Source organism: Knufia obscura (genome assembly GCF_036327395.1).
Source record: "Knufia obscura strain CCFEE 5817 isolate CBS 148926 chromosome Unknown scaffold_11, whole genome shotgun sequence".
In the NCBI taxonomy this organism is placed as follows: Eukaryota; Fungi; Ascomycota; class Eurotiomycetes; order Chaetothyriales; family Trichomeriaceae; genus Knufia; species Knufia obscura.
Window position 1 is genome coordinate 47,417 of NW_027042697.1, and position 25,268 is coordinate 72,684.

Here is a 25,268-nt window from a genome sequence, read left to right on the forward strand (position 1 = left end):
TCGACTTCTCGAATCTTCGACGAGTTGCAGTATCTGGTACGGAAGTAGCTAAGCATGAACCAGAAGTGGAAGGAAAGGAGAATGGACATGCCACCGAATGCTGCACGTGACAAGCTCAGAACGCCATGCTTAGGAAAGAAACTCTCAATCTACAGTGGGAAGGTGTGAACATGGAAAGTGGTGACAGTTGTCGGGAGGAAGACGGTCGGTCTAGATATCACGCAGTACCGAGCAAGTGCTCATAGTTGTGCTGTGGAATGCGTACGTGCTGTCTCGAAAGCAACACGACATGGATTGGCGGCAAATTGATGAAATCATGGAAAGCTGACCAAGTTCAAGCAAAACTTGTCGAAACATCAGACATCGATATCGTAACTTGAGCGACCGTGACTCTAGGAACGAAAGCCTTCAAGGCTCATGTCAGATTTCAGTATCTATGAATAAAATTCGTCATCTGCCCACTTCATCCGTCTCTTCGGCTGAAGAACCTGATTGTATATCGGAAGTTGCTGCTGTTGTTGCGGGAGCCCATTCATAGCAAGACCCACCCCATCACCGTTGCTATACCTATGCATCGGCTGCTGTTGACTGCTACCTGTGAAACCATTCATAGCAACCCCATTCTGGTTGAACAAGCTATTCGAACCGATCACAGGCATACCAGACATACTCACAGTGCTATCTGCCATGCTTAATCCCATGCCTGTCCCATTCATGCTACTCCAATCTGGTTCCGGTGCCGTCCAGTTGTCGAAACCCAGTGCTAGCTGATTCTGATCATTATACCACCAGTCTTGGCTCTCTCCGATGAGACTTTCGACACCACCAAACAGAGCTTGTGCGCTAGCATTCGTACCAGCCACAGACGTTCTTCGAGGTTGTTGTGCCGATGCCGTTCCCATTCGTGCTTGTAATGCATTCCATGCATCTTGTTGCTCTCTCGTCAGATGAGTCGACTGCCGGATTCGTCCTGAGTTGCGGGTCAGATCAGCTGCGGAATAAGGCGGTAGTGAGATGTTACCAGATGACCGCCTAGTGTCGATCGTTTCTGACGGGGAAGGCGCCGTTGCTCCGGATAATCCTAGCTGTTCTTGATGGAAGCGCATCGCTTGTGAAGGAGGTTGTTGAGTTGTCATCTGTTGCTGTTGCATGTTTTGTGCCATCAGATCTGGCACAGACCTCGAGGTGATTTGTTGGGTCATGTTCGCAAGTGTCTCTGGTGACACAGGTCCCGTACCAGGCTCATTAGAACCCCATCGTACCTTCGTACGAGCAAAAGCCGCCACCGCTTCGTCCGGCAGCTGAATCTTCCAGCGTTCGGCGCATAAATTCAGGATCCGCAGCGTCCGTCGTGCTGCCGTCCAACATTCTCCCATCTCTTCAAGCTGCTTGATTCCATGTACAATGTCACGCTTCGCATTCTTGTCTGGCAAGTTAAGAAGATGTATGGTGCATGCTGAGTGGGCAATATAAACGACCTTGTTGATTATCTGTCGAAGACCGTGCGTTCTTTTGTATAATCGAAGGAGTTTCGATATCGCATTCGCTGCTTGTGTGCAGTATTTTCGCGGAGACACGTGTGCTGGTAAAGGAGAAGTTGATTTCGTAAATCGTAAAAATGGTCGATAAAGGTGTATGTACAGCAATTGGAAGAACATGTGCATTAACAAGACCGGAGGAAGCTGACCGTCCTTCGGCTCTAGCTCAGCAGGCAAATCACGCTTCCAAGCTTCGAGTCGCGTGTGTATATCAGTAAGCTTCTTCAACTCTGCCTGTTTCGCTAATGGCTTGTCAAGTAGAGTTGGCTGGTAAAAGGAGACAAGAAGATCTGAAGAAATTTCGGCGAGTTTGGAAATTTCCAGTGCGACCGTTCTTGTTCTCGCAGGTTGAGCGTTCACATGTACTATACCTGCGTCCGTGTAAGGCGACCACATCTCAGCGTCTTCTGTGGGAAAGACGTCAAACTTCTTGGTGTTGGTGTAAGACAGCTGAAGCTGCGGTTGACGACCTAAGTAATTCGACCAACATCTGAACGTCGTAAGCCACAATGCTCATGATGGAGGTAATCACTTACTTGTCAAACAGAAAACAGCCCCAGAACGTAATCCTGCGCGCATCAATATCTTCATCTGATAATCGTGAAACATCATTCATGGCCGGCGCATCCACGTTAAGGCCCAAATCGCTTGCCATCCGGAAGCTCATACCGCTGTAAACCCAACCTTTGCTTTCTCGACCACAGCCTGCTTCACGGACAGACATCAGGGCAAGTGCTTGCACAGTACATAACTTGGCATTGGCAAACTCTTCATTCTCGTAGACCAGCCTCTTGCACTCGGCAAAGTAGTGGTCACCTGTTGTCCCTGAATCTTCCGGATCAGATCGAGCGGTGGGTTTCGACGAAAAATGGCAGCCCAGCGCAAGCATAGCATTGACCAGTATAGCCGAGCAGTATTGAGAAGAAGTGCCGGTTAGGAAATCCCGGTAGAAGAGCTCCTTCGACAAGGTCGTGAAGTAAGGATAGTGCCAGCAGAAGTACATGTTCAAGAAATGTAGAATCAGGTCCTTGTCGTTGTGAACGGTGGTCCAACTCAAGATTGCCTCTTCTCTCGGCCGCACCACGTGCTGCTCGCTTGAGACCGGCGATGTGACAGCGGTGCTGGTATCTTCTAGCCAGACCAGATTCGACGTACCGCCAATGAATTTGACAGACCCATCCAGTAACAGATCGCCCATCTTGCCTGATAGCTCAGCGTCGAACTTCGGCAACTCTTGGAATTGATCTTGATACACTGGCGAATCGGGAACATCCTGCTCGATGCCCTTGGTCTTCGCATCGGCTACCTGTGCAAGGTCTTCAAGATTGTCTGACGTTCGCATCTGTCTCAGTAGGTCAATAGCATCTTCCTCCTCCAGGTTCAACAGTGCTTGTATTAGAGTCTGAAGCGTAGAGCTCTTGGTCTTCAAGCTGTCTGCCTCCTTCTTGTAAACTCCTTTTCTACGGTGATCTGTATGTGGCGCATACTCACATTCCGTAAGGTAAACGGACGCGCATGCTGCACACTTCGGTAGATTTCCATCGCACTTGGACTTGCGCCTTCGACATGCTATGCAAGCTGTACTCACACAGCGCCTTTTGCTCGATGCGTTTGCATCCTTGCTTGTATTCTTGTTCTTGCCCCTTGCACTAGAAGCGATCTCTGCGTCCTCCACAACATTTTGGCTCCGGTATTGCTCGGCCTTTACATCTTGGTCCATGTCTTTGTAGTGGAGGTGATCGTGGGCCCGTCGACGGCGCAAGACAAGGGCGGTCGGCCGGCAGCGCTGCCGAGCGCACGGAGATCACTTAGGGCAGCACTCTGCCCTGTAGATCTTGAGAAGTGCGATAACTGGCAGTCATGCTTGGACGAGGTCTGTCTGAGCAAACGCTCTGGTTCGGAGTAGAGAATTTGGGCCTTATCTTTGAACTGTTGATCTCGGTCCGCGCGCCTCGTCCGAAAGTACCACCTGCTCGCTGCTCTCGAAGTCAACCTGCGATGGGGATGTGTCCGTGGCCAGCGTCAAATCAGTCTTGCAAGCAGGAGATGAGGCCGTCAGCGACTATGAGACAAACTGATATCCGGTCAGTAGCATACTGAGGCTGAAGGATAAGCCATCCCGGACGTTCGAAGTCAATTGGTGGGCACCGAACATGCATGCTCACAATCTTCAGTGTTCGGTTCAGGAACCTGCGACCAGTAAAGTAAGCTGCTGTATTGCCCAGGTCTAGGCCTTCGACAGTGCCCAATGACCGTCGAGCGGTTACAAGCCCGATGGAGGGAGATGACAGATTCTGAGCACAAGGGGCATCATTGTGGGATTTTGACTTCGACCCCACGTTCTGATCGCCGGACTCGCATGGGTAGGGCTATGGAGCAGCCGTTCATTCGTTGGCCTCATCAGCGACAGGGACGTTATCAGAGCGTGCAGGGGTCTTGCCTCACCTTTCAGTCAGGGAGATCTACAGTCACACCTATGGACAGGAAAGAGCATGATAATAAGTGTTGAAAGAACAGAAAGTCCCACGCGAGATCTATACCTGGAGGCAGATGCTATGCTGCTCTTATCCACGCCTACCTACTTTGATACCTTGAGAATGCCGCACACTAGACCAAACACTTTCGCTCACTTTGACTGGTAACTTCCGCCCTCTCAACTTCTGATCGATAAGCCATAACCCAACAACAAACTGCTCACGATTCAGGACCAATGCATCTTCGGGCGCTACGAGGTCGTAGATCTGCTCGAGAACCTGTTCTGGAAGCCTGCTGCGATCCCATATATCTCGGACAATGACATTCACAACCTGATTGGTTTCTGAGCTTGGGTCGACGAGTCTGCTCGGTGATGCCTTCGGATCAACCGACTTCAGTAATAGACCTCTGTTCGCTGCGAAGACTCCCTCGTAACGTCTTCGTTCTGCCTCGGTAACTTTATCGCGCCATCTCTTCCGATCGCCTTCGCTGTGCATATTCGGATGTTTGCGCACAAGGTGACGACGGCCACGTTTTGCTACGTCTAAACCATCTTCCTCGTCCTCCGGTGAAGCCTTTCGGAGAGTCTGCTTCATCGGTCGTTGTGGCTTGCTGGGAACTGGAGGAACATACTGCTCGCCTGGCGGTAGATGGCGCAAATTATGTGCTGAAGCTGACCTACGTCTGGACTGCAACGCTTTTGTTGGGGAAGGCGTTCTTGAGGCTGCAAGCGATGAGGCTACCATTGCATCTGCCATTCTGCTAATAGTCTCCTCTCTTGAAAGTCCTTGGTTCTGCCTTGGTCCGGTCAAATCTGCCTGCAATGGACTACGGGCCATAGGTCGTCCTTTTCGTGGAGCCGGTGCTGGCGGCTTATATTTCTCTGTCCTGAATTGTCCATTGTCGCTTTGAGTAGGTCGACTAGACGTCAGAAGGTCGTTGGTTTGGGTATTGGCTCTTTTCAGGGGTATTGGAATGGCGAGCGAGCCGGTGACTCGTGATGTGTTCGGCTTCGGCCCCTCACTGCCCTTGCCATGAGACTGACTGCTTTCCCGTGCTGCCACTGCTGCGCTTTTAGGTGGCAGGCGTGGTATCTTGTCCAGACTCAGGCTTTTGACAGGCGTCTGCCGACTAGCTGCGCTGTTGGGAGAGAGCTGTTGTGCTACCGGCGCAGGCTTCCCATTGTTCTTGTCGCTGAGTCCAGAGTTTCCCGCTTGCTGAAGGTTGTTGTTCGCAGTCCTCGGCTCGGTTGGAGGGCTGACACCAGCATTGCTTCTAGCAGGGCTGGGACTTGCGGATACTAACCGAGCAGCGATCATGGAAGGTGTCCGATCCAAGGAGCCTGGCACTGGCAGATTCGTACTTGATACAGCAGTCCGCGCTCCTGCCAGTCGTGCATGTTCGGGAGCAAGATGTCTCCCGCGTGAGGGTGATCTTTGAGCTTGAGACTTATCCGCCGTCACATCATGCTCTTTCCCTACCCTTCCTCTTGTGTTCTCGGAGCTTCCACTTCCGTGAGCCGGCTCATATTGACGTCGTAGTTGCTGTACAACCGGTGGGTTGGTCTTCGGGTTTGTGAATGCAGTTGTAGCGCCTTGCAACGCGGCCAGACTCGTAGACGGTTTACTCGCACCGACTGAGGCAAGGTGGGATGGTTTGGCAGCCGTTGGAGGCTTCCATGGTCTGTGCTGCTGGTTCATGGATCCATCAGCCTGCCAGAATGCGGACAAGACGTTGAGAAGTTCAGCATCCGGGACTGTGTCGCGGTCTGGTAAAAGTTGGTTCCTGTCATGCCCTGCCTGTTGGAGAGGTCAGCAAGACAAGACGTTTGCTATGCTTATCGTGCCAACAAACTCCCAGCCATGACCAAGTCATCATCGGGGCGCAGTCTTACTAAGCTCCGAAACTCAAGATAGGCATCATTTCTTGCCTGAGGCATTTAACTTATTAGCTGCCTGAGCTGCCTGCCGTGCCTGCTTCTCGTCGCGTCAACGCGTCTTGCCATCTGCATTAACGGCAAGTCATGCTGTGCAAGAAGGGCTGGTGGCACAAAAGCACAACAAACGCCGCGATACATGATAAAGCAGTTGATGTCTATGACTGAAAGGTAGGATTTCGATTCTGTTGTGATGTGATACTTGGCTCGGTCTGAGCTTGAAGTTCTACTATCATCCTTGATCACTCGTCCAACGTGAAGCATCCTACTTTCGTCTGATACTGACATCCAATAATCGACCTTTGTAAACATGTCGGAAAAAGATGATGACGAGCGTGACGACCTGCCAACTGGTTCCGCGACACAGGACTACAATGCTCAAGAACAGGAAGACGACGACAGAAAGTAGGCCATCCAACTAATCAGGTGAAAGTCCTCATGCTAAAGATGACAGATTTCCCAACAGGCCAAGGAATCACTCAGAGACCTTGCTCTTCCGCACTCTGTTTGAGGATCTTTTCAATCCATTACTTGAGAATAGACAGAAGAAGCCTGGCCAGCTCAATAGAAGAAAGCTTGGGCCGAAAGCCGTCAACAGTCAAAGTCCGCACGAAGTACGACGAGCCATCATCGAGCGATACATCTCAAGATGGCGAAAGGAGGTCGGCAACGACTTCTACCCTGCCCTACGACTGATTCTTCCCGACAAAGACCGTAATCGAGCAATGTATGGCTTAAAGGAAAAGGTAATAGCGAAATACATTATCAAGATTCTCAAGATCGACAAGAATTCCGAGGACGGCTACAGCATGCTGAACTGGAAGCAGCCTGGTCAAAATGCTGCGAAGAAGGCCGGCGACTTCCCAGGTCGTGTTCACGAAGTGTTGTCGAAGCGACCATTCAGGGATGAACCTGGCACAATGACCATCGCTGAGGTCAACGAGCAACTGAACGCTCTTTCCAAGGCGTTAAAGGAGGAAGAACAGTTACCGATCATGGAGCTATTCTATCGCCAGATGAATTCAGATGAGCTCAAGTGGCTGGTTAGCATCATTCTGAGGACGATGAACGTTGGGGCTACGGAGAAGACCTTGCTCAATATTTGGCATCCGGACGCTGAAACCCTCTTTAATATCTCGAGCAGCCTGAAGAAAGTCTGCTGGGAGCTCTGGAACACTTCCATCCGGCTTGAAAAGGAAGAAGGACGAGGACTTCTCGTTGGCGAATGCTTTCAACCGCAGCTGGCTCAGTTTCAACCTAAGAAGATGAATTCGGTTGTAGCCAGAATGCATGTCACCGAAGAGGATCCAGATTTTTGGATCGAAGAGAAGCTTGACGGCGAAAGAATGGAGTTGCATCTGGAGACAGTGCAGGAAGAGGACAATCCACCCTACAAAAAATTCACGTTTTGGTCTCGGAAGGCGAAGGATTACACATACCTTTACGGTTCGAGATTCGACGACGAGAAATCGGCGCTGACACAGCATGTCAAGAATGCCTTCGACGAGGGTGTGGAGTGCCTTATCCTTGATGGGGAAATGATCACCTGGGATCCTGAGACTGACAAGATGGTGCCCTTTGGTACGCTCAAAACTGCAGCTTTGGAGCAACAACGCAATCCATACGCTACTGGACCGCGGCCATTATACCGGGTCTTTGACATACTCTTCCTGAATGGCACAGATCTCACAAGATATGATCTAAGGACGAGAAGACAAGCACTTGAAAGGGTTGTGAGACCTGTAGAGCGTCGACTCGAAATCTTGGAATACTCAATTGGCCGGACTTGGGATGATATCGAGACCGCGCTGCGCAAGGTAGTGGCAGAGGCTTCTGAGGGTCTCGTCGTGAAGAATCCACGCTCAATGTACAGGTTGAACGATCGGAATGATGACTGGGTCAAGGTCAAGCCCGAATACATGGAAGAGTTCGGCGAATCTCTTGACTGCCTTGTCATTGGCGGCTACTATGGATCCGGCAAACGAGGTGGTGGCTTGTCCAGTTTTCTGTGCGGTCTTCGAGTTGACGATGACAAAAACAAAGGCACGTCCCAGAAGTTCCTTTCTTTCTTCAAGGTTGGAGGCGGACTGACTGCCAACGACTATTCCAACATCCGTCATCATACTGAGGACAAATGGATCAAATGGGATGCGAAGAACCCTCCGACAGAGTACATCGAACTTGGAGGCGGTGTACAATATCAGCGTGAGCGACCAGATGTTTGGATCAAGCCTGAGCATTCGGTGGTGATCCAAGCCAAAGCCACTTCGGTCGGTCCAAGTGATGAATTTGCTGTCAACCTGACCCTACGATTTCCACGATTCCAGCGGCTTCGCAGCGACAAAGACTGGAAGAGTGCTCTCAGTCTACAAGAATTTTATGAGGTCCGAGACTCAGCAGAGACGAGGAAAGAGGAGAACCAGCAAAATAAGGCTGAGAGGGATAAGATGCAGGCAGAATCGAGGAAACGTCAACAACGAGTCGACCTTCGCAGGCCGCTTCAGGTCGTTGGGTACACGCAGAAGTCGATCAACGAAGCGGCGGCCGCTCGAGATAATGAGAAAGCGACAAACGTCTTTCGTGGTCTGACCATCTTCGTGATAACTGAAGGGCTCGCACCTGAAAAGAAGACAAAGCTAGAGCTCGAAGAGATGGTCAAGGAACATGGAGGTCACATCATCCAGACTGCTGAAGCACCGCATCATGCCGACGGAACAACTCCTGATGAAGTTATCTGCATCGCCTCGAAACGGTCGGTCAAGGTCGCCAGTCTTCTGAAGAAAGGAGAGATACCTGTTCTCAAGCCCATGTGGTTGTTTGACTGCATACGGCAGGCACGGACAGATTCTGCATTGGGTTTGTCGGAACTTCCACTACGACCTGAGCTTGACCGGCATATCTTCTTTTCTCCAGATGATCGTAAGGAGATATATGAGATGGAAGTGGACCAGTATGGGGACAGCTTTGGACGCGACACCACAGTTGAGGAGCTGCGGGAATGTATGAGTAAGATGAAAGATGTGTCTGATGGTGGTCAGGTCGACGAGCGACTTATGGATCTGGTCAGTGATAGTCCTGGGTGGATGTTCAAAGGGACGGTAATGTGCTTCGTGGATCTCAGGTCGAAGTCGAATGGTGCAGCTGTGGGCAGTGTGAGCGAGACCTTTTCGCAGCTCGAGCAAGCTCGTACCATTGCGAGATTCGCTAGCGCGCGATTAGCGGAGGACGTGGAGGAGTCAACAGTGACGCATGTTGTCGTGGATGCTGAAGATCGAGATGATCAGGCACTGAGACAACCCAGAAGCACAATCGCCCAAAAGAAGCGTTTGCCACGGATCGTGACCTTGAAATGGATTGAGGAGAGTTGGGCAGAGAAGACGAGACTGGATGAGGAGCGGTTCGCGCCCGTGTGAATAGTTCCATAATATTTCCGGTGTTGAGCTCACGATGCGAGCCTAAATTTCTGTCCATCGTTCTGTCGCGGGCAATAGAGATCGCTGAAGAGCCTCATTCTACATTCATCAATCTCTCTACTCAGCAGCCGTAACGATATGAAGGTTCGATAAGGAATGGCGAACGGACGGTAGAGGTGTCGCGCGTGGTATGGCTTCCGGGGCGCGATCGATTGGACTGTGAGCGTGCTATTTGGAATCGTAGAGATGTCGGGAGACACTATTTGCAGACGATCTAGGCAGTAGCGAAAGCGACATCAGTTGCGACACAAACGGAGTAAGGGCTGATGAGTTCAGGTTTATCTAGACAGAACGTGCGGCACTCGAGCGATGTTGACTTTCCTAAACTTGAATTGGTGGCGCCGCGCACCTGCCGCCTTGGCTTTCTCCATTAATCATGATCAGTCCTCGCGGTCTCAACTTGCTTCTCTCCTCTGCATCACCTTCCCACATACCGAGACTACTAAATCTCTGTGGTTTACATGCCGTGTTTTATCGTTTTCGCGTCCCTCCCATCTAATCCGGCCAAATCTCGTGATTCTTGCGCACTATTGTGGCTCATGTGAGCATTGTTGTGATAATGGAGGTGGTGTCTTTCGGTGTGTCCGACCACTTTAGGTCGATTTTGGCGTGAGCGATGACCCTGTCATCACATCTTTCGCGTTAGTATCTTTCGCCTCACCGTCATGGTCGATCTCATCATCGGTATCGTCTCGGACGCGGCTGTCGATGGCTCGGTTTCTAGCTAAGACAGCCAATTGGACCTCGATTGGCGGCATGCCCACAACTTCCGTGTCGGAATACCAGTCGCCTTCGAGCTGATGCTCCTCTTCGTTCTCGGACTCTGCCTCCTCGTCCTTCTTTTCCTGGCTCGAACGACTTTCAACTGTGCTCGCCGACGACCGCTCGCCTTCCTCGACCTCAAGAGATCGGTCTTCTATAGAAGCACGATTTGCCCGCCCCATCAGCCTGTCGACGTGTTCGCGCACTTCCAACTGCGCCTGTTCAACTGCTCCTTCCGTGTCTGCTTCTAGTTGATCGTATTCAGCGGACCAGAAGCTGCCTTCCTGCGGGTTGCTGTCTTCCTGGACATACAATGTTAGCATGGGCCCATACCTAGATCGTGGTCTATCGGCGCAGGCAGAAGGCCATGTTCAAGGCCTCTATGGTGACGAAACATGATCGTTGAATAACCTGTGATAAGGCATGCTCACCTTTAGCTCAGTCGCCAACCTCAATGCTTCTACTGCAAGATTGAGCTTTTCTGGATTTCCTTGGAGTGTTGAGAGGTCGCAAATGGTAAGGCAGACGAGCGCTCGAGTATAAAGTGCAATATCAGGCTTTAGGCGAAGCTCGAAACAAGTCTGTAAACAGCTACAGCTGTCGCCTGCTAAAGCTCTCTCTTTGGCCGCAGCCAATTGCAGCAGATAAAATCTCTGCAAGTTGTCCATTGGTCGTGGCAAGCGCTCTGCAGGATTGGACAAGGTCGACAGAATTGGGCAGAGAAAAGACGGGGCTGGATGGGGAGCGATTTGCAGCGGTGTCAAGGTTTCGACGGCTGTGAAGGTCTGCGCTTACCAGATAAAACTGCCTAGACGTGAATAGATGATGCTGTTAGTTGCTTTGGAAACTCTGCATGTCAGTGCGATCTCAATGGTAGGTAGCCTTGAGTGCCTCAGGCTGGTCGCTGGCGGCCCCTTTTGCAAAAGTGGATACCTTAGGCACTTATGTTCCGCCGCTTCCTTTCCGACCGTGCCACGCCCGCTACCCCCCCTCCCGCCATTCGTTTTCTGCTGGTCGCAACTTGCGTAGCACCATATAACATCTCAAATGGGGTTATGACCCAGCAGTAGGTTTTGACCCAGCTACAGCGAATGGTCGTTTGCATGCACCATGTACTACTCTGATTGTTGTGAATTTTGCATGAGGAGGTAGAGAATGTGATTCTCTATCTTAGGAGGTTGGTTTAATGACTAGTAATGCTTCGTGGTGCGAGTACACGTTCGCTATGGTACGGTGACTTTTCGAGATGGTGGTTCGGTCTGAAATCCTCCGCAAATTTAGTACTGGGTCAAATCCAGAGCCTGGGTCATAACCCCATTTGAGATGTTACTGATCCAATCTTACTGCTCACCTTGGCGCCTAGGCTTCTACAAAGAGGACCTGTTGATGCCTGAGGCAGCTCAGCCCCTCATCCCGGAATTCCAGTCGATTTCCCCTTGGCCGCTCCCGGCTCGCACATATCGTGAAACATATACTATAAATCCAAAAATGGAGCCTCAAATCATTCCTTTGCCACCTCGATAGAGTCAAGGCCCCCGGAGCAGTAGCTCAGTGGTAGAGCAGGTGTGTATACATCCTGCCATTGCTTAGACCTATGCTAACGAGCATCAGTGGATTGCAGTAAATGCAGCTATCCAAAGGTCATCAGTTCGATCCTGGTCTGCTCCTGAATTTAACAGGAGTGAAGTGATCTGTCTTTTTGCTTTTTTGCTGCCCCTCGCCAGAGCATACTATGGTTCCATGATCGAAAAACCGTTAGTGACTCGATCAGCGAGGGGCTCGCGGCTAACCGGTTTCAGGCTAGTACTTGGCACACTGCAAACATGGTGTCCTTTTTGCTTTGTGCTCCGACATGAATTTGTCCCGAGTCATCTTATCGAATGCTCAGTCACAGAAAGGGGCCCCATCTACGCAATCATCTACGGGACGCTGCTACCAGCTAAAGCAGACGTGAGCTAGGTGGGCTCTTCATTGTGTACGGTAGCACACAGATATGAGCCCAGGAACTAGGATCAAGCACGTATGATATGACATCGACACGGCCTCGCTTCAATTTGTATTCACCCCGGCTTCAGCTTGCCCCAGGCCGGCAGTATACTCTACTCCGGTAGTGCTGACTTGCATAGAAACACAGCACGACCATTCGCTTTAAGTTCCGGGAGATGTTGTGATGCTCGCTAGCGTCGAGTACCAACTGCCTCTGTCAATTCGACCAAGAACTCTATAGCAGGCTTGTGTTTATTATGCAAGAGCTTGACACTTTATGCCAGTGAGCATAGATCGATCTCGTGGTGGTCGCTGGTGTAACACATCTGGTTGCCCCTGCTGATGATGTTGCTTTGCTTCTTCTTTTCACATAAAGTCACCTGTTCCGCCAGTGTTCATTCGTTCTATTATCAAAGAAACACTGTCATAAGCTTACTGTCCTGCTGTGTGTTTGCTCGTGCCTCGAACTGTGTTCGGCCAAGTCATGGCGAGCCAATTGGTTTCTGGTCAGGAGCCACAGGAGAAGATAATGTCGAACAGATCACATCAAGAACGACCGAACTAAGCAGATCAAACCATTACAGATGCATGACTGCTGAGAAGTGTTCAGACTAGCCTCACTCCTGACTGGTAATGAGTCAGGTGTCGTTCTAGTCACCGAGACCTTCGAAATCACTGGCCTCGAAGGAACAAAGACCAAGACTCGGGGACGCAGGCCAGTATGCTATCAATGCTGCTAATGACTGGTGTGGCTGCAATTCAAGCATTCCAGTCACCTATGATAACGCCGCACTCTCTCCTATGAAGGTCTACTCAAACAAGTCGTTGGTGGGTGGTGGGAACATATCGTGCTGAAGTCATCGATGCTGCGGTCGTGCACACGGTCGCAGAGCCGGTTCTGCCAATGCATGTATAGGAAAGCTCTCTTCTGGCTCTGCTTCCGCTTGGACCTCGCTTTGTGGATGGTGTGAAGGTGAACAGTTCGAGCTAGACAGGCTCAAAATTAAGTCTTGGTGAGCACCTCCAGTACTAAGGCTGCTCCGACATTCACCGCTTCCAACAACATGGTACCACCAAGCTTAGGCTACCCATGGATAGCCCTGTGGAAACAAGCTGACATGCTATGAGCTTGATGAGTGAGATAGGAAGACAACATGCAAAGCTCCCAACCTGCCACGCCTTGGCCACCAGGCTCGATCCTAACTGGGAGTAGCGTCCTTCTCTATCAGGCATAAACAATTCCCCTTTGCAGATCTTGCATTAGTAATCCTTCGCACACCTCGCCGAGCAATCCCATTTTATGCCACTTGCCTCAAATTTTTGATGAATTCGTGCACAAGCAACGCAATGTCAGTCCTTGCGCACCTGCCCATCGAAATGTTCTGTCCGATCGTGTGTTTGTGGTCGGCTCGGAGTGGAAGCCCTTACGTCATCCTTCTTCCTCGGAACAGTTCGCGTGTCCATTTTGACCTGAGAACTGCGATATATATATGACCACAAGTGCTTGCGAACTGACCTTTCATTCAAGCTGAACCTTTGAGTACTAACCTTCCCCGCTTACCGCTCGTAGATTACACCATGGCCTCCAACGAAGCAAATACGAAAGTCATCCGTAATACTCCAGCAAAAGATACCATCTACTTCACCCCAGCACAAAACCCGCCAAGCGGCACCGCTCTAGACCCCCAGCCAAATGGCAAGCCTATTCCAAAGCTATTCCAACCACTCACTATCCGAGGCATAACCTTTCAGAACAGGATATGGCTATCACCACTCTGCCAGTACTCCGCACAGAACGGCTACATGACAGATTGGCACCTCACGCATCTTGGAGGAATCATCCAGCGTGGACCGGGTTTGGCCTTCGTCGAGGCTAGTGCTGTCTTGCCTCAGGGTCGAATCACACCCGAGGATGTGGGCCTGTGGGAAGATGGTCAGATCGAGCCGATGAAGCGCGTTGTTGACTTTGCACACAGCCAGGGCCAGAAAATTGCAATCCAGCTTGCACATGCAGGTCGGAAGGCCAGTACTGTTGCACCATGGTTGAGTATGGGCGATACTGCTGTTGAAGAGGTCAATGGGTGGCCGAAGGATGTGTGGGCACCCTCTGCAATCCCTTTTAGCGAGAGCTTTCCTATGCCGAATGAGCTTACGAAGGAGGGTATCCAAGGTATCAAGGATGCATTCGTGGCTGCTGCGAAGAGAGCGATGAAGGCTGGCTTCGATGTCATTGAGATTCACAATGCTCATGGGTACTTATTGCATGAGTTTTTGAGCCCAGTAAGCAACAAGCGGACAGATGATTATGGTGGGAGCTTCGAGAACAGAACGAGGCTCACGCTTGAGGTTGTGGAAGCAGTGAGGAAGACGATACCAGATAGTATGCCACTATTCCTGAGGATCAGCGGAACGGATTGGCTGGAAGGACACAAGGAAGAGTTGGGTGAGAGCTGGACAAAGGAAGACACGGCAAGATTGGCTCCTCTGCTGGCGGAAGGTGGCGTTGATCTCATTGATGTGAGTTCTGCGGGTCTGCACCCGAAGCAAGCTATTGAGAAGGGCGAGAAGGCCTATCAAGCTGCAGTTGCCAGATCTGTCAAGAAAGCTGTTGGTGATAAGTTGTTGATTACTGCTGTGGGGTCGATCAATGAAGGCCAGCAGGCACAGCAATTACTTGACGAGGGCCTTGATGCTGTCTTCTCCGGGAGGTGGTTCCAGTAAGTTCATGCCTAACCTATGCCTCCAGCTATACTGACTTTGAGCAGACGCAACCCAGGACTGGTCTGGAACATGGCGGATGATCTCGAAGTGAGTATCAATGTTGCAAATCAAATCAGGTGGGGTTTTGGTGGACGAGGCACTCAGAAGCCTAACAGGGAAAGCAAGGCATGATCGGGGAGATCTCGCGATCTAGCTGAGACATGCTTGGCCTTTTGTTCCTCTTGTTCGAGTCGTCAGGCAGCAGCTAAATGGTTAATGTGGTGGCCCTTGGCGCATAGATGAGGCTGCAGACTAGAGCGGATAGACTTCGGGGGCGACAACGGCGTGTGGCATTGTCTTCGATGCACAGGCTGAGCGACGACTCTGAATGTATTGCGATATGAAGTAGGTCAAACTGCCTGACGCCTTTCCTGGGTTACCAAGCTGGGATATCCTTGCTTTTACGCGCATGCTTGTGAGACAAAAAGACAATGCCATGGATGGATATCGTTCGAGTAGAATCCTTGCTACAGATTACCGAGGCGTGCGAAGTTGATAATACTGTTCTCAGTTGAATAACCGCGTACTCGGTATATTCAGCATAGCGGATTGGGAGTTCTAATTGCTTGGCCGTGTAACACCATTATTTATATGGCTGCATTGCCATGGTAGCCCATGCGGGTTCTATGCCGCCTTGGTAACCATCAACAAGACGCCTTCGAGACACGCGGTAAGCATCTTTGGCAATGCTACACGTAAACGCTTAGCCTCGTTCTCACAACAAGGTCGACGCCATGATGAATCTGAGATCCCCTCAAGTCATATGGTCGACGAATGATTATTGACTGCCACGATAGTACGGAGTAAGCGCCTTAAAAGGACACCATATTCGCAGCGATGAATCAAGGGGAGACGTAGAAGGCTTCCGCCATAGACAGGGTATTAACTCGCCTAAAGTAAGCTTAAGCTGTGGCACATGCCGCACCTTGTCCTCAGGTAACGTACGCCTTGAAAAACGTGAAACTGCCGCTGACTTGAGTCGGGTTGTCGGTGTCGCATGCCTTCTTGCTCCGTTAATCGACACCGACTGCTCAGGAGAGTGTCGGCAGCCGAGTCTGAGAGTCCTAAGCGGTGAGTTGGTCATAGAGGCACATCCAAGGAGGAGAAGTTACAGAAGGGGTAGTAGTACTACTCGCGTAGCGTCGATCCCTTAACTTGGATTAGTGTATTTCTCGAGGATCTGCCCTGTCCTTGCACCTCATCTGAATCACACTTGGCATCCCAATTCCATCTTCGATTTGCATTCATCTGGCGCATCGTTCCAATCCATCCTGCAAGGCGTCCGGTGCGCGCTGTCATGTCAAAAGGCCTGAAATTATGCTGATCTCGTAGAATTGTTTGACTTTAAGCCAATCTCAACTTCCGAGAAGTCCTGAAACACTTCCGACAGAGACTATTCCCAAAGCTACTCGGACCACTGTTTCATGCTCACGACACTCACACGCAGATCCTTGACCACTCTAGCAGAAGATCACTGCGCCCTTCCTGTTTCGAACGTGCTTCTATGGATTCTGTTCACACCGCCACTCCTTGAACAAAGCCCGCTGTGAGAGTCAAGTTCTAATGAGTTGCTGATCCTTGAACCCAGATCAGCACACAGAAGTCGCTTTGCTCAAGACGGATCCATCGAAACCAACGATCAGAACAATATTCCCCGCCGGCTTCTTCCATGCGCCGTCTGTTTCTGTTCTGACGCTTCTTGAAACACAGATACTTTGTTTAGGCCTCCGTCACTGGACATCATGTCGAACCTTGCTCAGGAAGAAGCCGACCGGATGCTTAATAACAAGACGGCCCCTACCTCTCATCCGGAAGACAGACACGACTCAGACTCCGAAGCGGACGACGAGAAGCAATCACACAGAGGCATAAGGTCAAGCAGGAGAGAGGACGAAGAGGATCAAGACACGGACGACGACGATACAGCTGCAAACATGGCTACTATGACCTCCACCAAGACCTCATATACCCTTCCGTCCACCGCACACTACGCGAACACGGGCCCAAAGGGCGTGATCGCAGACGCGCAGAACTACCACAGAGCAAGAAGAAGCACATTCAGACGCACACTACACAGCATATCGGACACTTTCTCGTTCAGCCCCAGGTCGAGAAGCAGAGGGCACATACCAGAGAAGCCTATCACAACCACAAACGGCAATTCTTCAGGCTCGGACATAGACCTCGAAGACGATGACGAGTTCATGCACCAATGGCGGCAGCAACGTCTGGCGGAACTACAAGATCAATATTCGGCAGGGGGTCAAAGTCGGACACGTTCCCCGAACAGACGTACGTACGGCACGTTAGAACAAGTTGATGCAAATGGTTATCTAAATGCGATCGAGAACGTGCCAAAGGAGACGAATGTGGTTGTGTTATTGTTCGACTCGGATAACAAGGATAGCAACGAAGTTGAGGATGAGCTCAAAACCATGGCGTACAGGTGGTCGCATATCAAGTTCGTGAAGCTACATCACGAGATTGCAGAGATGCAAACTGTTGATATCCCTGCCATTCTGGCGTACAAAGGAGGAGACGTCTTCGCTACCATTAGTGGCGCGGAGAGGGAGGGGCTGGAAGGTATCCTGAGGAGTCAAGGCGTGCTTAACAGGTGAGCATGATCTGAGCACGACTACTTTCGACATCTTTTCATAAGGCTTGAAACGCCATCCAAGCTCACCACTTCGCATGTCCCATCCGCTGGCCGGATCGAGGCCGAAGCACACCAAGCATGAATCAGGCGAAGCAGATCTCGACACTCCATGTCGGCGTTGTCGAACGCAATTCAAAATGAGCTTTGTGATGCCGGAAAGACCAGAGTCTAGGCGTCACATGCCACAACCCCATCCGACCATGTCGAAGCAGGTTGGCTCGAATAGTCAGAAGCAGCACAGCTTGCTCTCTGCCGTTCTGCTACCCGACCCTAGTCCAAACAACTGGCCATTGCCTGTGACAACCACATCCTCTTCGTCGAGCTCCAAGACGTTCGTCAAGGCCGGACATCTCGTCGGATCATCATTCCCCTCACACACCGTCTTGACCATGAGGCTTCGCCCACCACAACGCAACTCCTCGACCACGAATCCTCTTTGTACTGTATAATTAGGCCTGCATCTAAGGGCACAATGACAAATACCTTTTGGCATCTTCATTCGATTCTGTTCTGTTGTTAGGCTTGGTCTCATGTCTATTCATCAGCTGTCCACGGATCTGTCGAGCCAACGAGTAGACGTGACGACTTAGGCACCATACTGGAGTACTATGTCAATGGAACCCTGGTAGCGACGTAGGTACTTGCTTATCAGGCTACGCGGGAATATACACTTTTCAGAGAGCGAGAGTGGTGCCACGAAGGATGTGTACGGTGTTGCCGCGCGCCGGCTACTTGACAGTAAATCTTCGTGCGCATAAAGGTGGAGCGTATATTGATGCTTCGTCATGTTCTTCTGCAGGCCGATGAGCCCTTCTTCCACGCCCAATGACTGTCAACATCATGAAGGACACTTCCAACCATAGGTGTATTCGCAGCCGGGTCAATTGGGTGTCGATAGCACTAGCGCGTATTTTGAAAGCTGTATGCTCGACAGTATCGGAGGAATGATCATAGACCGCAGGTAGTCTCCAAGAATGGTCACGGATTGTCAAGGGCTGGATCGAAGTTTGTGATTGCTATGATACATGCCCAAGCGAATACCAATGCTCATAGAAGTCTCTAATCATGACCCATGGGTATCATCCCTCGTAAGCTAACCACTTTTCCTGCTCACTCCCGCGCCGGCCATGCTGAGTGTCATGGAAGACAGGTAGTAAGATCAAACAACCATAGCCAATGTACTTCCTGTACTCCGCGCCGTGAAAAAATGGCCGTGATTATGGAAAGGAGCAAATGCAATGAAAGAAACCCTGTCCTTCTCCTGCGGCACTACTGATCAGAAGGATGAACCGATGTCGATGTCAGCTACAGCCACACTCCATGGTCCTCGTGCTTCTGTGTCTCGTTCGAGTCTGGTCGAGAAGCCGCTTGTTGTGCTAGGAGAGAAGCTGGGAACGACGTAGACTCCGATGCCACCGTCTAAGCGGCAGCCGAAACCTGGACTTTCTCAGTCGTGAAGTCCCAGAGCATCTTGATGAGGTTGTCAGGTAATGTGTAGAGGTCGACGTGGAATTCTCCTTCTGCGCAATCGTTAGCCTGTCCTTCTTTTCAGCTTGCAGGCTGTTTCTGGTGTTGTACTCACGCTCAATATCATTCCTCATCCAACTCTCATCGCTCTTGTGATCATGCACCATCTGCACAACCTGCAACAAATCGTCCTCATTCAACTTCTGCAGCCCCTCGGCCAGCTTATCCATGTCAAACGCCTTACTGCTCTCTCCACCCTTCTTCTTCTTTGGCTTCTCACCAGCCACGCCCACCTCACTTGCTCTCTTCTTGTCGGCTGCGCCGTTGGTCTCGCCTGGCACTGGACCAGAATCTCGTAGCGCAGCGAGAAGGACCGGTTTCGGAGACTTGAATGTTATGACGTGTTTGACCTCATATCTTGGGTTCTGGAAGTTGAGGTCATGGAGGAACTCGTGGATTTTGCCTTGGACATCTTGGAGATCGATCTTCAGTTCGAATTCACCCCAGCCATCTTCTGCTACTCTGAATGGGGGTTGTTTGAGGACTAGCAGACTGTTAGTACTAGTAATGTAGATGGCGCATTGATAGTGCTTGAATGGCTGGACTGACCCTGCTTGGATCTATCACCGAAGGACTCGTGGAGGTGGTATGTAGCTTGGGAGAAGCATGTTGCATCGACTTCTTGTTTTGTCTCTGCGTGGAGGAGGACGATTCTCATAGTCCAGTGTCGAAGTGGGAAGCCAGCGACACCACTATCTGCGCCTGGTCTGGAGACACGTTAGTAGTTGGTCGCGTGAAGCTTATGGTCTCCCTGCTACTATACCGCAGGTGATGTACTCACATCGTTTTCTGCTCCGTTATGATCTTGATCGTTCTTTTGACCTGTGGACGCCATTAGTCGCTGGCCTTTTCATGATGAGGTCCTCACGCACGTCAGGCATGGTTGCTGATCTTGATACTGTTCTGGAGATACTTCGAGTGTGCGTATGTATGTTTGAATTTGAGGAAGATCGATCGAGTATGTATGGAAGTCGCAAAGGTAAATTTGTCCTGGTCGCGATTGAGCAGTATTTATCCGATCGGAACCAAGGACTGTGTTTTCACGGGCGCGATTGCTTGTTGTGTTTGTTAACCGTAAGTGAAGTACGCGCGACCTCTACTCAGATAACAATGAGAGATTCCGTAAGCTCAATGAATTCACAACCTGACGCCTTGCATCTTGATAATTCACGAACAAACACACGACGAGGCAGGAGATACATGCGGGGATCAGGAACATCATCAGGGTTCGTCAGGAGCTTATCTGGATCGAGCACCGGCGTGGACTAAACACCGTCATTCAGCTTCACGGCCGATCTGAACTCGAATCTCAAAGTCAGTTTTGTATATTGCCAGTGCAGCATCAAAAACCATGTCTTCTGCGAGAGGTAGTTCTTATTCTCCTAAAGTAAAGATTCTGTAAGATGCAGCAAAGTGTAAAAGTACAAGAGGTGCTGAGCATAGCGCCCGTGAGCCTCTATTTTGGCGGTGGCTCGAAAGCGCCATGCCTAAAGGAGTGTACTTGGCGCATCTGATCCCTGCAGCGTAGACGTGTTTCAAGCCTAACGAGCCACATGCTTCAACACTAACACTTTTCATTGGAGAACCCTGCGGGCTTTGGCTGGAGGCTTGGACTTCGATCAGGAGCTGAATGCGCAATCATCTTGAGAAGGATAAGCACGGCTAGGAGAGTTCTACAAACACAACAACTCCGTACCTTGCGAAGTCAAACTCTGGCGCTCTCTTTGCTGATGAGCCTATCTGTACCATCCTCGATTCTGACCTGAAACTTCGCACCGTAGCATCCCTTGTCTTCCGAAAAGTCCTGTACCACTTCAACTCGACCGGAAATCTGTCATTTAGCGACTTCTTCAAAGTCCCAGTGAGCTTTTGTCGTCCCGACATCGACTACAGTCAACAACGTGAGCATTTCCATTTTGTGATCAGCGCTGAGACGAACATCATTAGACCAGGACTTGAGGAGCGGGTGATGAGAGTAGGAGGATGAACAGGCACGGAGCCTACACAAACGGCTATGCGGCCAGCAGACGGAAAGATGACGACCATTACGACCCGGAAAGCAGATACAGCCCCTGGATTGCAAACTCCGAGGACATAATAGATGATGAAAAGGACATCTTTGACCACAAATGGAAGGGCAATAGACACCCTCAATCGAACAGGAGGAAGCTACTCAGAAATCTTGGACTTGTCCTGGGCGCAATATGTCTCTTACTGTGGTGGTTCGCTCCCTCTGACTCGATACGCTGGTCGACCGACGACTCCTACGTCGGCGAACTCGACGAGATAGAGACTGTGCGCTATTATGATCTGGATGATGTGCAGGGTACGAAAAGAGGGTGGGATCGAGAAGAGAGGGTTCTGTTGTGTACACCTCTGCGAGATGCATCCCAGCACTTGGATATGTTCTTCGGTCACCTTCGAAACCTTACCTATCCTCATCATTTGATCGACCTCGCGTTCCTCGTGTCCGACTCGAAAGATGACACGGAAGAGAACCTACAGAGGCACCTAGAAGCGCTACAGCACGACCCAGAGCAGGGCATGGCATATGGAGAAATATCTATCATACACAAAGATTTTGGTCAGGCTGTGGCGCAGGACGTAGAGAGCAGACACGGCTTTGCCGCTCAGGCACCGCGAAGAAAGCTGATGGCAAGAGCGAGGAATTGGCTGTTGAGTGCTGCACTCAGACCGACCCACAGCTGGGTCTACTGGAGGGATGCAGATGTTGAGACTTGTCCTTTCACAGTCATCGAGGATTTGATGGCTCACGACAAGGACGTGATAGTGCCCAGTAGGTGATACGTTTCACATTCGTTGGACACAAGCTAACTTGTATAGATGTCTGGCGACCACTTCCAGAATGGCTTGGAGGAGAGCAGCCCTACGATTTGAACTCATGGCAAGAATCCGAGACTGCGCTGGGCTTGGCCGAGACTCTCGACGAAGACGCCGTCATTGTTGAGGGGTACGCAGAATATGCGACATGGCGACCGCATTTGGCATACCTTCGAGACCCTTATGGAGACCCGGACGTCGAGATGGAGCTTGATGGAGTGGGTGGTGTATCGATTCTTGCGAAAGCACGAGTCTTCCGAGCAGGTGTACATTTCCCTGCCTTCTCCTTTGAGCGACACGCAGAGACGGAAGGCTTCGGCAAGATGTCGAAGCGCATGAAGTACTCGGTGGTCGGTCTGCCACATTACACAATTTGGCATCTGTACGAACCGTCCGTTGACGATCAGAAACACATGGCCGAGATGGAAAAGGAGAAGAAAGAGCGGGAGCAAAAAGAGGCTGAAGAAAAAGAACGACTGAAAAAGGTCAAGGAAGAGTTCAAAGACATCAGCGATCAATGGAGCAAAGACAAGCAGGCTCTACAAGATTCGGAGAATGCTGCACTGCAAGAGAAGCTGCAGAAGGCCAGGGATAAGAGCAAGAACAAGAATGCTGAAAGGGACTAGGAAGCCTTTTACGAGCAACAGAAATGGGAATTCAGGCGCGAAGGGCATCAACGAAATAGACGCACCGAAACGATATAGAGATGCCCCACAAGGAAATAGCATATGTCAGGAGTTATATTGGTTGGGCACGAAGGAAAAGCACATGTGACAGTATCTTGTTGGTTGCAGGCAGTATCTCGAAGGTTCGACGGGCCGCGAGCATATGTGTATCTGTGTCGCCAATGTCGACGGTAGGTTGTACAAACAGCATTCACATGAAGGTATGGGGCCCCCCAGGAAGGCCAATATGGGCATCTACCACTTCATCTTCTCCATAGACATTCTAGGTTAACTATTCGTATCTTGCAGCATTTCTGATATCTCTAGAGGTGAACTGTAAGAACATTTCCTATTCTCATCTTCTCTGTATCATCTTGCTGCCATCCTTTCAGGAGACGCGTCGTGTTTTTGACGCGTTTGATTGGCCGGGAGGACCCCAAGTATTGCACTGTATCCCTCTTGCCCTTGGACTTTTGGATTATCTCTTGCTTACGGCTATACACAAGTCAGCCTCCCGCTTATATTGAAAACACATCTTGACACGAGTCTCAAGATTTCGTCTGCTTTGCACTTCTACATCTTGTGTCTTGCGCGAGTTGCATATCTTTCCAGCACCTAGGCATTTCTCCGGTCACAGGAGCACGCCCGAGCACGAGTGAGCATGCGAGCTGAATCGAATGAATGACCTAGTAAGCAGCACAATATGTCCACACAGTCCTCAGGCTTCCTTTCTACCTCTCTGAGCATTTCTCAACCATTTCAGAACGTCCGACTCCTCGAAGTGCCAGATGAGCTCCTCGACATCATCGCAAACAGCACTGAGAGTCTATACTTCAAGTCCTCTCCGTCCTTGGACAACGATACTGCCACCAAGGAAGGCAATCTTCATCTCTGCTCGAACGACAAAGCATGGCTCGTGAAGCAGGTCTCTACCTCGAACAGTGTCTATATTACCAAGGCTACGAAGCTGGAGCAGCATCAGAATGGAAGTGCTGGCGACGACGACCACAACATGACGGATGAGCACACCAACGAGCCCAGCGTCGGCATTACCGCAATTGCGAAGCCGACAAATATACTCGAATTACACCCAATACCAACCACCAACCACGAAACCACAGTCTCGGAGCATCTCAACCATCTTATTCCGACCATCGGCCTCGAGCCCGACTCATCCATCATCTCACAATACTCAATACAAGACCTTTACGGCCACATCCCAGCACCAACATCCATCATCAAGCGTATCCTCACTCAAAAATGCATATTCGAACAACCCTGGTCAATACGCCAATTTTCCCCATCTGATCCGTTTGGCGTGAAAGCGGACCCGACCAAGTCACCCCCTAACGCAAAAGCATACGCACCAACACCAGCCCTGATCCTAGAGACATGGCGCAAGATTTGCGAAGCAGCAACAATCTTCGAAACCAGCATTACAGGGAATCTCGAGGCCGACGTGCTCCTGGAGGCATCTGCGGATTCAGATTCTGCTGATACATCCGCATCCGACAGGCTAAACATAGACGAGATCTACAAAGCTGTAGCGAGAAAGATGTTCGGGCGGGATGGGTACTTCGTTGCATTGGGTCTGATCACTGAGGCGACGAATCTGGACACAAAGGATGAGCTGAATGAGATTGAGATGAGTAGGTGGGTGGGCAATATGATATTGGAGGTTGAGGCAGGCCCTCATGGGACCATCGAAAAGGACGACTTCGAGCGGAGATGGGATCATGCTGTCCCAGCTGCTTGGAGCAAGTACTGCTCTGTCGAAGTTCTCAGCGACGCATGCAAAGTCACGGCAAGCGAACATGGCAAGAACATGGTCAGCTGGTGGCCTTTTGCCCTCGAAAGTGCTGTTACCTCGACTGCCAACGAACACAACGTCAAAGTTACGAATGTCGTGCATGCAGCTCCTGCCAAAGGAAAGAGGAAATGGCACGAAAAGTTCGCCGCTCAAAGAAAAGCGAAGAAATGAGATGAAAGGCTGCGTTGTACCTTGAGTGGCGCATGGTGGCTCGACAACGATGTTCAGCTGCACTACTGCAGTGCTCTCGCGCCAAGCCTAGCACATCGCTCTTTCGGGTCTAGTCTCTACCAACTCAAGCTCTCTACAACTTGAAGTGTCCGTGAGTTGCCATTCGTCATATCACCTCGACCTGCATTGTTTGCTTTGTGTTTACTGGCAAAGTTTCAGTGGCTGACACTCAACACAGGAGCGAGATGCAGCCACAGTTCATGTCGAAGCCGTTGACGCCATCTACGGCCACAAGGCAGATTTACTTCCAAATCTCCTTGCCCGTAGTGTTCTCTCAAGCGTACGTTCAAGCGCAGCGATAAAATCATGTCTCGAAAGGATACAGGGCGCCAAGCGTGGCCGCATACGCGCTGTTGCAGAAACAGAGACTTTGCGAAATACAGGTCAGTGGGCGATGCGGTCAGGCCTCCCACTTCGCAAGGCAATTTGCCTGGTATTGAAAAAGCCAAGACGACAGCCTCAACATTACCTCTGGACACAATCACCTTGCCTGCTACAAGCCTTCAGAACTCGGCTATAGGCCTCGCACGAAAGCACTGCGCACCTTCACATTCAATTCTTATCTTTTCAGCGGCAACAGGCTCCTCCAGCAAATGTGACAACCTCGA

At 50.7% G+C, this 25,268-nt stretch overlaps 9 protein-coding genes across 9 annotated transcripts; 5 read left to right on the top strand and 4 right to left on the bottom strand.

The window, feature by feature from the left end:
• Positions 1-434: 434 nt before the first annotated feature.
• On the bottom strand, positions 435-3,258 carry PMZ80_008317 (uncharacterized protein; the record flags this gene model as incomplete). Its single annotated transcript, XM_064876717.1, has 2 exons — positions 435-2,028; positions 2,075-3,258. The coding sequence occupies 2 exons, from the start codon at positions 3,256-3,258 to the stop codon at positions 435-437; spliced, it is 2,778 nt and encodes a 925-aa protein (XP_064727104.1).
• Positions 3,259-4,102: 844 nt separating this feature from the next.
• Positions 4,103-5,888, bottom strand: IRS4 (Increased rDNA silencing protein; the record flags this gene model as incomplete). The annotated part of the gene is made up of 2 exons (XM_064876718.1): positions 4,103-5,812; positions 5,868-5,888. 2 exons carry the CDS (start codon positions 5,886-5,888, stop codon positions 4,103-4,105), a joined length of 1,731 nt encoding a protein of 576 aa, XP_064727105.1.
• A 371-nt stretch (positions 5,889-6,259) lies between these two features.
• LIG4 (DNA ligase (ATP)) lies at positions 6,260-9,362 on the top strand (the record flags this gene model as incomplete). Its single annotated transcript, XM_064876719.1, has 2 exons — positions 6,260-6,354; positions 6,404-9,362. 2 exons carry the CDS (start codon positions 6,260-6,262, stop codon positions 9,360-9,362), a joined length of 3,054 nt encoding a protein of 1,017 aa, XP_064727106.1.
• Positions 9,363-10,015: 653 nt separating this feature from the next.
• On the bottom strand, positions 10,016-10,852 carry PMZ80_008320 (uncharacterized protein; the record flags this gene model as incomplete). The annotated part of the gene is made up of 2 exons (XM_064876720.1): positions 10,016-10,486; positions 10,616-10,852. 2 exons carry the CDS (start codon positions 10,850-10,852, stop codon positions 10,016-10,018), a joined length of 708 nt encoding a protein of 235 aa, XP_064727107.1.
• Positions 10,853-13,748: 2,896 nt separating this feature from the next.
• Positions 13,749-15,062, top strand: OYE32_2 (NADH-dependent flavin oxidoreductase; the record flags this gene model as incomplete). Its single annotated transcript, XM_064876721.1, has 2 exons — positions 13,749-14,887; positions 14,936-15,062. The coding sequence occupies 2 exons, from the start codon at positions 13,749-13,751 to the stop codon at positions 15,060-15,062; spliced, it is 1,266 nt and encodes a 421-aa protein (XP_064727108.1).
• Positions 15,063-16,672: 1,610 nt separating this feature from the next.
• On the top strand, positions 16,673-17,548 carry PMZ80_008322 (uncharacterized protein; the record flags this gene model as incomplete). Its single annotated transcript, XM_064876722.1, has 1 exon — positions 16,673-17,548. The coding sequence occupies one exon, from the start codon at positions 16,673-16,675 to the stop codon at positions 17,546-17,548; it is 876 nt and encodes a 291-aa protein (XP_064727109.1).
• Positions 17,549-19,005: 1,457 nt separating this feature from the next.
• tfg3 (transcription factor TFIIF complex subunit Tfg3) lies at positions 19,006-19,994 on the bottom strand (the record flags this gene model as incomplete). Its single annotated transcript, XM_064876723.1, has 5 exons — positions 19,006-19,106; positions 19,169-19,597; positions 19,663-19,820; positions 19,895-19,935; positions 19,986-19,994. The coding sequence occupies 5 exons, from the start codon at positions 19,992-19,994 to the stop codon at positions 19,006-19,008; spliced, it is 738 nt and encodes a 245-aa protein (XP_064727110.1).
• Positions 19,995-21,096: 1,102 nt separating this feature from the next.
• On the top strand, positions 21,097-22,580 carry ANP1 (Mannan polymerase II complex anp1 subunit; the record flags this gene model as incomplete). The annotated part of the gene is made up of 2 exons (XM_064876724.1): positions 21,097-21,910; positions 21,958-22,580. 2 exons carry the CDS (start codon positions 21,097-21,099, stop codon positions 22,578-22,580), a joined length of 1,437 nt encoding a protein of 478 aa, XP_064727111.1.
• A 742-nt stretch (positions 22,581-23,322) lies between these two features.
• On the top strand, positions 23,323-24,600 carry PMZ80_008325 (uncharacterized protein; the record flags this gene model as incomplete). The annotated part of the gene is made up of 1 exon (XM_064876725.1): positions 23,323-24,600. The coding sequence occupies one exon, from the start codon at positions 23,323-23,325 to the stop codon at positions 24,598-24,600; it is 1,278 nt and encodes a 425-aa protein (XP_064727112.1).
• Positions 24,601-25,268: the final 668 nt, after the last annotated feature.